This window comes from Muscardinus avellanarius (genome assembly GCF_963383645.1).
Source record: "Muscardinus avellanarius genome assembly, chromosome: 14".
Lineage (NCBI taxonomy): Eukaryota > Metazoa > Chordata > Mammalia > Rodentia > Gliridae > Muscardinus > Muscardinus avellanarius.
In genome coordinates, this window is record NC_137800.1 from 16,728,030 (window position 1) to 16,741,586 (window position 13,557).

Below are 13,557 nucleotides of genomic sequence, written 5' to 3' on the forward strand. Positions count from 1 at the left end.
AGCTAAGCGAGGAATGGGAATAATAGTAAGTGTACAAGGAGAATTTCAATTTCAAATAAGGTGGTTAAAGAAAGCATCACTAAGACTTTAAGGATTCTCGAAAATAAGCCCTATGGGTATGGACTTGATGTTTCCGACATTGCCCTCCAGCCCAGTAGATTGGTTAAAGTTCTTCTTTCTCTAACTTGCACCCATACTCTTCCTTTCTCAGCGTTTAGGTGAGGTCTAAGCCCCTTGGGCTCAGAGACAACAGATAGTATTAGGCAGACTACCCCAATCCCTCTTTGGCTCCTTACACAGAATCTTTACTAAATATATAAAGGAGAGAGGAGAAGCTGATCCAAACGGAATAAGGCTGTTTATACAGACTGGCCATTTGACTGCTGTATCATTCTCTGTATTTCTTTATAATTCTACAGTTTGTTTTCCAGTGTTTTTCCAGCCCATACCCTGTATGTCATTATTCTTCCTTCTCTCTCTTTTTTACTGCTCTGCCTTCTTTCTTCTTTAAGAGAAAGGGCTGAGTTAGAAATTAGTGGCTGTAGATCCATTACAACGATGTGAGTTTGTGTTCGGGGCCTCAATACTGGCATCATACGTAACCAAATACTACTGGGTAATATAAGAAATAGTGTATTACTAAAGCTGTGGTTCAGGGTGAAATGCCGGAAACACTTGGAAAGTTGTTACCAGGAAAAGAGCCGACTGAAAACACTGAGAGCTTTACAGGGCGACTGGCAGCATCTCTGTGCAGTCACAGACCTCCTCCTCTCAGCTTGATCATCAACAGGGGAGAACACACAAACACAGCAAGCTGGGCGTGGTGGTGCACCCTTGTAATCCCAGCATTTGGGAGGCTGAGACAGGAGGATCGCGGTCAGTGGACAGCTCAGCTATTTACTGAGGCCCTTTGCAACTCAGTGAGACCCTGTTTCAAAATAAAGAATAATAAAAAAAAATAGGGCTGAGGGTGTGGCTCAGAGTTAGATTGCCCCTGAATTCTATCTCCAGTACCATACAAAAAAAGTATATTAAAAAAAAAAAAAAGAAAGCAGTGTGAACACACTCATGAGGCCACGGAGAACTCTCAGAAAGGCACTGGTTTACCTGTCTTGGTTAAGTCCAACATAGGCTGACTGTCAGTTTTAATTTGCAAGCCTTAAGCTCTTTCCTCTTACTGGAGCAAATTCTAGAAATGATAGGAAAGATGGTTCCAAAATTATATAAGATGACTCTTCTGGAAAACAAAAGGGTAGTTTTGCAGATCATAATTTATGAAGAATTCCTCAACATCACCAAGAGAGGGAATGGACTACATAGGGAAATGGACACCCAAAGTTGCACGGGGAAGGTTTGTCATGGCGGATGGAAGCAATGCTGATGGGCGCTAAGACTGAATGTTCTGGAATCCACCAGGAGGGAGCCCAGAAGCAACCGAGCAGATGATTAACTGTCTTGCAAATGGCAAGGAGGGAGATAGATGTCCTATGCCCCTCACTGCTACCAGGACACATTCTGAGCACACCGAAGACCAGCGTGTGGTGTTAGCACGACAGCGTCACTTGAAAGTCACAATTATGTGTAGAAATAATAGGACAGAAAACTAGCTAATGCCTCTAAAGTAAGGTATTCCCAGAAAGGAAGAAAGATCGCTTACATACAAAGACACGCTATTGACGTGTCTCCTGTTGCATTCATCTTTCTTTATCTCATCTGAAAAGGTAGAAAAGTCCAAGTCGAACCCCAGAAGGACATGTCACCCACCACAGTAGATATAGAAAGAAAGTAACCATGGAGACAGAGCTACAAATACGTGAATATAATGACAAAACAAAGGAAAATAGACTATAAGATTGAGGCTAGAAGTCAAAACATAGCATGCTAAAGTTACGTGGAAAAAGAAAAGTAGGAAAAGAAAAAATAAACAGGATAGAAACAAATTATTCCTATGAATTTGGCAGCATAGAACATGTAAAATCAACTTTTTGGTTGTTGTTGTTGCTGTTGTACTTGGGGTTGCACCTCGGGGGCATACTATCTCTGAGCTATACTCTCAACCATATTTTATTCTTTATTTTGAAACAGGGTCTCACTAAGTTGTGGAGGCTATCCACAAACCTGTGAGCCTCCTGTCTCAGCCTCTCAAGTCCTGGGATTATATGTGTGTACCACCACACTGGTATAAAATTAATTTAATAACAAAGAGCTAAAAAACAAGCCAGGCATGGTGGTACAGGCTATAATCCCAGTACTTGGGAGGATTAGACAGGAGGATTGCAGGTTCAAGGCCAGCTTTGGCAACTTAGTGAGGCCCTCAACAACTTAGTGAGACCCAGTCTAAAATTAAAAAATAAAATTAGGCTGGGGTCCAGTCCCCTGGATCTCTTTCTCCCTTTCTATTTCTCTCTCTCTCTTCCTTACACCCACCCACCCACACATACATACATACATACATGCACACCCCAAGGTAATAAAATAATATAGTTTATGAAAATAAAGATTTCAGAACTTAGAAAACGAATTAATAGCATAAACAGAGAAGAACTGCATAGATACAGCAGAATATCACATTTGTTGTATGGAAGGAAAGCCTGATGTACTGGGAACTAATGAAAAGATAAAGCCATCCCAACACTAAGAGAAAAGCTAATGGTTATAGACAGCAATCGAAGATAATCCACTTGCTGCTTCTGAAGAGGAGAATTTGAAAGTATAATATACTTTCAAATATATACTTTCAAAGTAAATATAATATAATATACTTTCAAAGTATAATATACTTAGAAAAATATACAAGGCATATAAAGAAGTATTTCCCAAGAAATGAAGCAGAAATCAAATCTGAAAAACAAGAGAGGAGAGATTCTGAGAATCACTGATTCTATGCACTTGAAATTGGAATATATTCTGTTAAATTTTTGAAATTCAGAAGTAAAGAGAGCTACTCAAGCATCTGGTCAAGGAAGAGAATACTTTGTGCAGAAGAAAACATCAGGCTGACAACAGACTGTTCTCTAGAAATATCTAGAAGTAAAATAAGGGGACGATGTCTACAAGGTGTGGAAAGGAAGCTCTATCCTGAAATATGTCCTCTGTCTTTATCTCATTGCATCTTAAGGGCAACGTGATAGGATGATCATTGAAAATGGGAAGTAGCTTGACAAATGGAGCAACTGTGGAATATGCTGATAAACTCCTTCCTCTTTACTGGCCAGTGAAGAAATAAAGAAAACCACCAATGGTTACCCGATGGCGGCCAGCCTCAGATTCTTAGTGAGGCCCTCTACAACTTAGTGAGACCCTGTTTCAAAATAAAAAATAAAAAATAGGGCTGGGCGTGTAGCTCGGAGGTAGAATGTCCCTGGGTTCCATCCCCAGTACTGCAAAAACAAAACAAAACTGTGTAACTGATCATATTCTGTATTGAACTGGAAGGCCTGAGGGAGGGGGAGAGCTGGAAGGGGATGGAAAGTACATTCCCTGACTAAAGTAGTCAAACATTTAAGACATATACCATGACTCACACAGAGCCCACGGACACAGACAGAAGAACAGAGGGTGTATGCCACTTATATCTCTCAGATTTCTTTGGCACAGGACTGTGCCCCTTGCTTGGTGTGTGTCCTTCTCTTTAAGGACCTGCACCCTGGGCTTTCTTTGGAGGACTCCTGAGGGCTGCAGGAGCTAACTTGCTCTGTTTTTTCTGGGAGTTGGTGGCGTCAGGAGTTGAAATCCTGCCAGCACAACCCTGGTCCAGCAATTTGCTGGCACGAGGTCCTGAGAGCCTGGCTTCCTTGATGGAGTCTGGGTGATCCCTTGAGTTATAATTCACATCCTGGAGCAGCTGGGTTTCTCCAGCACTTGTGCATAAATTCTTGTCCCAGTGTCTGCTTTTGGGGAAGGTGACTTAAAATTTGGGGGAATTGTGGTCATTTTGGAGAGCTGTGTGAAAGCAAAGAACCACTGAATCAGGCCACTTCTTGAGGACACTGAGTGCCATGTAAAAGTCTCATTTTTTTCAGATCATATGAATGTTTTTTGTTGTTGTTGTTGTGCTGGTGTTGGTGCTGAGAATTGAATCCAGGGGCCTTCTACCTCCGAGCTACACCCCCAGCTATTTTTAACTCTTTATTTTGAAACAGGGGTTTCACTAAGTAACTGAGGGCCTCATTAAGTAGCTGAAGCTGGCCGCAAACCCAGATCCTCCTGTCTCAGCATTCCAAGTACTGGGATTACAAGCGTGCGCCACCACACCCGGCTGTGAATGTTGTTTTTTCCAATGGTCAATATTCAATAGCTCGACCAATGGTGGTGCTTGATCTCTAAGTGAGATGGCACTCTAATGACAGGAGAGCTTTGGATGTAGCCCAGGAGAGCGGGCTGATTGCAGAAACTGCCACTCCACGCCAGGACTTCAGGATCTCTGCATTTTTTATGCACAACTGTGGTTTTTAACTTTTTGGCCAAAATCGCCCTTATTTCCCCCCAGATGAAGGACTAAGCAAGATCTCAACATACAAGAATTAGAAGCAGATTGATGGAGGACCACACATGTGTGAGGCTGCTATGATACCATTAAGTAACAGGCAGCTCAAATCCACTTAGGGACCAGTAGGTACTGCACGGGTGTCTGTCAATACCAAATAGAAGAGTTATTAGGAGAGCTAATGAATCCTGTTTATTTTTCTATGTATTCCTTTTTCTATCCACTTTTTTCTCTTTTCATTCTTTTCAGTTTCAGTGAAGGGCGGAGCTTCCTTCTGCAATGATACCACATCCTCGCTCATTACCAAACCAGCCCTTTGACTAGGGGCCTCTGGGCTGGCCATGCCCACAGGCCACTGTTCATCGGTCCTTAGTGAACAGGGCTGCGTCTCAGCCACAGCTCCCAGCGAATGCCTCCCGTGGCCAGGAAGGCAGCGTGGCTATCACAGCAGGCCTCGAAAGCAAATCTCAGGAGAAATAGTGGCTGTAGCAGACGCCGGCAAAGGCCTAGTGTAATAGTCTCTGGACAGAATACAGCTAGGGAGTTGGCCTTTAAGAAGTTTCTTTGGAGGAACAGGGCGTGGCTTGCTGTTTTGTGGCTAGGCAGTCAAAGGAGGAGCCACAAAAAGGAAAAGAAAAGTTTATCAGAAAAGTGCAGGCAAGCGCCCTGGTGCTGTGAGCAGCCCTCCAGAGCACAGGGCAGAGTCCCAGGGCGTGTCTTGGGGATCTTTGCCCAGGCCGGCCCCTTGCTTCTATGCAACTCTGCCCTCTGTATTCAGGGGCAGTATACTAGTCTGGCTGAAAGTGAAGCAGGTAGAATTTTTTATTTTGTTGTCACTGAACCTAAAGACCCTCCCCACTTAGCCTCCTTCCAACATGATAAAACTTTCTCCAGGAATTCCTCTAGATACTGCAGATAACAAGATGCCAGACTTTTGGGCTCATTAGGGGATTTTTGTTTTTGTCCATTTGTTACTGGGATTGAACCCAGGGGAATTCTACCTCTGGTTTATATTCCCAGCCCCTTTTTATTTCTTTAAGTTTTGAAACAGGTCTCTTTAAGTGGTAGTGGGCCTTGTTACATTGTTGGAGCTGGCTTTGAACCTGCAATCCTGTCTCATCCCTCCCAAATACTGGATTACAGGCGTGCATCACCGTGCCCAGTTTTTTAGGGGAGCTCTGATCAGCTATTGTGGGAAAGGCAGGGATTGTTCTATGCAAGATTACCTACGTCCTTTGGGACACACTGTATTGGGGACAGAGGATCATGGACATCACTTGTTAAAAGTACCCAAGAGGGAAATACAGTTGAGGGACTGACTTCCCTTAAACACAGCTCTCTTTAATACACCTACCTAATTCTCACAACATACCTTCTCAATAAATATCACTATTACCTCTGGTGTTTTGATGGAGAACAGAGCTTTAGAAACTCTAAATAACTTGTTCAAGTTCTCAGAGCTAGAAAGTGGCATTCAGTTTGAATTCGGCACCGCTATATTCAACACTACTGAATAGTATTTACAGCCTTAGTTTCTAAGCATCTGTCACCAAACTTTATAGACAAACTTAGCACTTGAAAATCAGGGCTAGTATAGAATCTAAGCTCCTGAGCGCCCTTCTGGAAGAAGAAGAACCCCAATTACAAAGCAGAGTGCTTAGAAAGTCAAAGGGGAGCTCCACTTACCAGGCTACCAGGGCCAGGGCCTGGACCAGGAACCAAGCCTGACAACGTCTGCACAGGAAGTGTTCTCATTGGCTTTCCAAATTGTCCGCCCACTGGAGTCCATTAGAAGCACCCCAGTGATCTCTGGGAAATGTAGTTCATGTTTTTCTTTCTTTCATCCCTCATCCTCAAACCCTCAAAGGCGCCGTGTAATTGTGGTACCAGTGTGACGTGTGACCCACCATTTCCTTCTCCTGTGTTGGTATTTACATTAATGACTTTGGTCAATATTCTTGTAGTTTCTTAGATGTTTTCCTCTACACTGTATTGTAAAAACTGACTCCCTGGTGTGACTGATGCCTCTTACACCTTCTCTTCTAGTACATTCCTCTGGTTTCCATCTATATAACCTGGAACTCTCTATCGGAAGACTGGTGGTTTGTGCTGCGGTGGGTGGATAAGTATGTAAATTAATGTTTCTAGGACAGCTAATCAGGTGAGGATGATGGGAGCTGGCGGATACATATTCCCATTTCTTTTGCTCAGTCAAGGTACTTTGAGACATTCGCAGTACTGGCTCTTCATGGTCTCCAGGTGATGTTTTCTTTGCCCACAGGTGACTGGTCAATAATGCATCCTTTGATGATTTTCAAGATACCTGTGTATCTTTCGTCCTTCCTTCCCACCGAGGCCTGTTCTTATATCTGTCCCTTAAATTGCCACCCTAACTAGTACTTTCCAACTATTTCCTTGTTACATAGACTATTTGTTACGATATAACCTATTCTCTTAACTAATATTCTAGTTCCTAATTTTCTCTTCAGCTTATGATAACCACAAGTTGAAAATGAGTAATAATACTAGATTAAGCCCTAATGCTGAAATCCACAATCAGAAAATATAAATTGTAGTAAGGTAAAGATTTGGATTCTACAGCACAGGTTGCAGTCACCTGAAAACTTGCTAATATTTCCTCAAAAATGAAGCAGACAGGAGACAACGGGGATAGAATTTTAAGCAAATGAAGAAAGACAGGAGAACATTCACTAAATACTCACATAGAAATTATTTCCAACATTATTTATTTATCTATGCAAAAATAAATCTAGTCCAGGGATTCATGGATGCTACACAGCACTCTCTCACTGAGCTACACTTACGCCCTGTTTTGGGGTTCCTGCCCTAGGGCTGGCATTGAGTATATAGTCAATAAATTTGTTTTATGGGCTAGAGATGTGGCTCAGTGGTAAAGTGTTTGCCTAACATGTGTCAGGCCTTGGATTCTATCTCCGACACCACAAGAAACAAAAACAAAAAGCAAAAATAAAAACTTGATGAATCAGGTCACAGATTTATCCAGGAATTTGCTTAGTATCCACAATATTTGAGATTTGAACTCAGATATACATAAGGAACTTTATTTTCTTTTTGTAGTCAAAGAGTAGAAAGAAGTAAAAGAATATAACTTGCATCTAGCTTTTTTTTTTTTTTTTTAGTGCTGAGGATGAAACCCAGAGGCATTCTACCTCAGAGCTATACCCCCAAACCTACTTTTTATTCTTCATTTTGAGACAACGTCTCACTGAGTTACAAAGGGCTTCACTAAGTAGCTGCGGCTGTCCAAGAACAGCAATCATCCTGTCTCAGCCTCCCGAATGCTGGGATTACAAGCTGTGTTACCATGCCCAGCGCATTTAGCCTTTTTGATTCCCATTATTATTATCATTATTATTATTATTATTATTATTATTATTATTATTATTATTATTATTATTATTTTGGTGGTACTGGGGTTCCTGGAAACCCTTCTACCTCTGGGCTACACACCAGACCTATTTTATACTTTTTCTTATTTGGAAACAGGGTCTCTTAAGCCAGCGCAGCTGGCTTCGAACCTGCGCGATCCTCCTGTCTCAGCCTCCCAAATGCTGGGATTACAAGTGTGCGCCACCATGCTCGGATCACAAAGCTGTGTGTGTGTGTTTGTTTGTTTGTTTGTTTGTTTTTGGTGGTACTGGGGTTCCTGGAAACCCTTCTACCTCCAGGCTACACTCCCAGACCTATTTTATATTTTATTTGGAAACAGGGTCTCTTAAGCCAGCTGAGGCTGGCTTCGAACCTGCATGATCCTCCTGTCTCCGCCTCCCAAGCGCGGGGATTACAAGCGTGCGCCACCATGCCCGGCTGATTCCCATTATTTTAACTGTGTTAGTTGTGTCTCGATTAAAATCTCTTGAACTTATGCAACAAATTCTTGGTCTTTATAGTTGAATATGTCATGAAGATTCAAAATCAGTCATGCAGACACTTAACTCACTACTTCCTCTCCCCAACTTTTCATGAATTCCCCTTGCTAGTTAAGAGTACTACCAATAATGTCAGTTCAATTAAAGACAGAGAGAGAGAGGGAGGGAGAGAGGGAGAGGGAGAGGGAGAGGGAGAGGGAGAGGGAGAGGGAGAGGGAGAGGGAGAGAGAGAGAGAGAGAGAGAGAGAGAGAGAGAGAGAACAAAATTACTGTAGGTTGACACACACACACACACACACACACACACACACACACACGGAATTCCCATAGCCAAATGGTCACTTGGTAAAATTCTTTAAACACATCCTTATGACTCATCTTTTGAAGACTTCCTTGGCTACTTCTATTCTCTAGAATATTTGGTGATTTGGGACTTGACCTAAAATTTGATTTGTAATATTTTTTCTCCAAACTCTCTTATGGAAGAGCTAGCTAGATGATCTTCTTCCTGGATGATTGTGGGACATAGAGTGCTAAGATATGATAGGTGTACAGCAAAACTTGCTGATTAAATTGTGTCGGAAGGCATCAGAGAGTATATAAATAATATGATCTTTTTTAGAAATTGGCAATATGACCAATGATAAATTATTGGCATTTATTTCAAGCTACTACCTCTATCAATTGGGAATGTGTTGCCTTATTCATCTTTACCAAAGAGATGTTGCAGAGTTAACAGAGAGTCATTTAAAACAAAGTTGAAGTGCAAGAGAAATAACAATGAATCATACTAGATTATATCGCTTGGCTCATTGTGTTATTAGTGTTCTTTCTGTCCACTGAAATCACTTTCCAAATGATGACCTAATTATAGCTCATTTGCCAGATGGCTAATGTGGCAAGCAAAAAAATAAAAGATTTGCAGTTATTGTAAATATTGCCTTTAGATAGAAAAACCATTTTCTAGCACTTCTAATTTATCTTTTATTTTGATTAATTAATTAATTTATTTTGTGATACCGGGAATCCAACCCAGAGGCATTCTACCACAAAGCTATACCTCTAGCCCTATTTTTTACTTTTATTTTTAAACCAGGTCTTGCTGTGCTGATGAGAGTCTTACTACTTGCTGAGCATGTCTTGAACCTGCGATCCTCCTGCCTCAGCCTCTCAAATGCTGAGATTACAAGTGTGTGCCACCATGCCCAGCTCTTTTAGAATGATCATTTTCACCATGCAACTTTGGAAGCCTGAATATTTCTAACTTTAAGAAAGTTATTCTAAAACTATGCAAAAAAATGAATGATTCAAATGTAAGCACTAGTAAAAGGCAGTATATATCCAAATCCCAGAGAAGACATCTATCAGCCTTGTTTAAAAAGTGTAATTCAGGTTTTATTTCATTATTCTCACATGTTGAGTTTAATTTATTCTTCTGGATCCAAGAAAGCTCATAATCCTCATCTAAAGACAGAGCCTGATTAAGACTTTTAAGACACTCAGTAGCTTGTGTAAGTTACCCACCTTACCTCAGCTTGGTGTAATTCAAAACAAGCCAATAAAAAAATCATTATATAAGCTGGGCATGGTGGTGTAATCCCAGCATTTGGGAGGCTGAGACAAGAAGATTGTGGTTGGAGACCAGCCTCAGCTATTTAGTGAGGCCCTTTGCAACTAGTGAGACCCTGTTTTAAATTAAAGAATAAAAAATAGGGCTGGGGGTCTAGCTTGGAGGTAGAATGCCCCTGGGTTCCATCCTCAGTGCTGCAAAAAAAAAATCATATGAAGTTAGGATAATCGATACAAATTTGAAACTTCTCGTTATAGCTATTTTTTTTACCTCTTTCCCAACATAAAATTTTTCCCAAAATTATTTGGGTGCTCTAATTTGCTCATTCCCTTAGCAAATATCTGGCCTGCCTATTGGGCAAGCCAAATGCGACCCAGAGGTTGACCAATTTGTTATTACTCATTTGCTTCATTCATAGACCTGCTAATAATTGTCATTTTGTCACTTTCGAGTCAAATGTAAAAATAAAGGCAGACCATCAACTTTAAAATATCTAAGAAAATCCATTTTAAGGGAATTATTCATCTGCCATACTGTGACTACAAGGAAAGTTAAAAACAAACAAAAGTGTTTATACTCATTGAATCCTCACTGTGTGCACTGCACTTCTTTGCATATTTTTACTTTCTGAAAAAGTTGGTTATATTTCATGTAATTATTTATTTATTGGTCTCAGGCACATGTGCTGGCAATAGAATCAGAGCTTACAGAAGAAAAAATATGACTAGGAGATTCAAAAAATAGGATTAAAGGAAGACTCTCTTGTAGAAGCCACCTAACAAAAACTTTCATACGCATTATTTTAATCAACAGTGTTTTAATATTCTTCACATAAAAATGTTTTTCCAAATAATATATGTTTTCATTATGTGTAATAATTATTTATTTTAGATATAAACAATTTAATCCTGGAAGTTAGAAATCCTAAATATCAGTGCTCCCTCATTAAGAAACATAATATATAAAGAACTATGGCCATAAAAAAATCCCCAAAGAAATAGTTAACTGTGTTATCTCCTTGGCTCCTAATCACGCACTGCCATGGATTGGTTTAAGTCTTTGCCTTGAAGACTAGTAAGTTATTTGGAAACAATAATCTCTCATTCTTCTTTGTTACATTCCAATTCCAAGTTATGCAAGGGGCATTTTGTAAACAATGGACATTGGATATGTGTTCACTGGTTGATTTCATGGGACAATTTTTCATATATTCTCTATACTTTATTGCCAGTATAAATTTTCTGTGTATTCTATAAACCAATTTTGGGAGGTTTTCTAACCTCAGTTAGTCTGGTTTCCAAGATAACTGTGTCATCATTTAAACATGATAAATTTTTAATGGGTATGTGGTTATCTTTCTCTAAAACTCATTTAATTATGTATAATGACATTTTTAATAGAAGAATTACTATGTTTAGCATTTTGTTCAAAAATATGTGGGAGAGGAGGATATGATAGGTCATTAGTTGGTCAGTGGTGATCTGGGTTAAAATATACAAACAATTAATGTTCTATTATTTATATATTTGAAATTTTTATATAATAAAAGATTAAGTATCTGTCATAATAATAGAGAGTAATTTTTCTACTTATACTAAATAGTGAAAGATTGATCACCATGTTTGGGCACAAACTTTTTTCCCAAAGAAATACCAAATATAGTTTTCAGCACTTCTTCTACTTCTTCCTCATTTAGCGTCTTAAACTCTACCAGATCGACGTTGTTCTTATAATTGAACCTCCTATAGCTGAGGGTGAGGCCCACTAAACAGTGAACCCCTTCTGGCGTTTGAATGGAACAAAACGATGTATTTGTAAACACGGATACTGGAGATGTCTGAAGGTATGTGTTAACAGACTCAAAATCCCCAATTGTTCGAGGTTCAAGAGTAAAGCAGTAGACTTTTCGGTAATTATCCTTATCTAGAAGGTTGGAATTGAGAAATTCTTGGTTTGGAATGTACTGATCTCTTCTGATTTGGTCCAGGTACCAGATTCCATTTTTTTCTGTCAAACGGAAGATGCCAGGCACCTGGGGTTGATCCTTCCCAGAAACTAATTCCATAGGCTGCCATAATTGATAGGAGCAACCGTAGGCAGCATCCACAATGTAGTCCCTGTCACCGATGGTCACCTGGAGGAGGAGGTGAACCATATTACTGCTGTATTTGTTGACTGCAGTGATGTAAACATCTCCTCCCAACATTGTGGTCTGAAAACCCATTGTGGTCAGAGCCCAGTACAACACCTGATTAGCCTGGAGGCACCACCCACCCCGGTTCCTCCTCACAAGCTGATCATAAATGGCCTCTAAGCCCAACTCCATGGGTTCTCCACAATGGATGTTAAAATTCTCAAAGGGGATGGCTCGGATCTGGTGCTGGAGAATGTCAGTTAACGTTTCCAAGTCCAATTTTCGTCTAGAGTTCTTATAACCAATTCTTTGAAAATATGCTTCAATGTCCATGGTCACCTAAAGCAAAGAAAATTAAAAAAGATTATATGATGTTTGCACTTGGGTTTCCTGGAGCAGACTAATCATAGCTAGAATGTATTTTTAAACATGTAAATATGAATAGTGGCTATACATATCTGAATCGATAACTTTTCCTCTTATCATATGGATTTCTATTACATGCTTAAGTTCACTAAACATACTCAGAATTGGAAAGAAGCCTGGTCGTTTCTTTCTCTTTCCACGTATCATAAATTGAAAACAAAAATTAAATGATATGCCTCATGGTAAATACCTTAGATGTGGTTTTTTGATGATGAATTAAAAGGATACTGAAATTTTTATTTGTTTAAAATAGACTTCTAAACAGTTCCTAATAGAGAGAAGAAAATTATATAGTAGAGCACATGATATTCATGGTACTTATTCCACTAAATTTAACTCACCCTTATGTAAAGTTTCCCATAAAAAATTACACTGATTGATTGATTGATTCAGCAGTTAATGTAATATTCATTAAATATTTGCTGCTGATGTAGTGCTTGCTAATCTTCCAAAATCTTACCTTAGGCTGGGCATGGTGGCGCAGACTTATAATCTCAGTACTAGGAAGGTTGAGACAGGAGGATCACAGGTTCCTAGCCAGCCTCAATGAGTTAGTGAGGCCCTCTGCAACTTAGTGAGACCCGTTTTAAAATATAAGAATAAAATAGGGTTGGAGGTATAGCTCATGGGTAGAATACCCTGGGTTCCATCCCCAGTACTACAAAAATAAATAAATAAATAATAAATAAATAAATAAATAAATAATCTCACACTATAGTGGCCATTACAAGGACATTGGTAGTGAACAAGGTAAGTAAATAAATGCTGTAATCTGTTAGATTGTGGTGAGTGACATGAGGAAAACTAAACCAAAGAAAAGGTATAGCAGGTATTCATGATGAGTTTCTCCTTTAGATAAGGTGGTTGAAGAAAGCCTTACTAAGACCTTGAGGACGGTAGACAATATGCCCTGTGGATATGAGCAGGGAAGATTTTTCTAAGCAGAAGCAACAGAAAGCCAAAAGGTTCTATGAGGGAAGCTGTGTAGAGAACACTAGGGCGACTGGAGCTGAGAGACTGTGATAGGTGG

The 13,557-nt window shown here is 39.9% G+C and overlaps 1 protein-coding gene across 1 annotated transcript; it reads right to left on the reverse strand.

The window, feature by feature from the left end:
- Positions 1-11,561: 11,561 nt before the first annotated feature.
- On the reverse strand, positions 11,562-12,434 carry LOC308273360 (arylamine N-acetyltransferase 2-like; the record flags this gene model as incomplete). The annotated part of the gene is made up of 1 exon (XM_080710450.1): positions 11,562-12,434. The coding sequence occupies one exon, from the start codon at positions 12,432-12,434 to the stop codon at positions 11,562-11,564; it is 873 nt and encodes a 290-aa protein (XP_080566576.1).
- Positions 12,435-13,557: the final 1,123 nt, after the last annotated feature.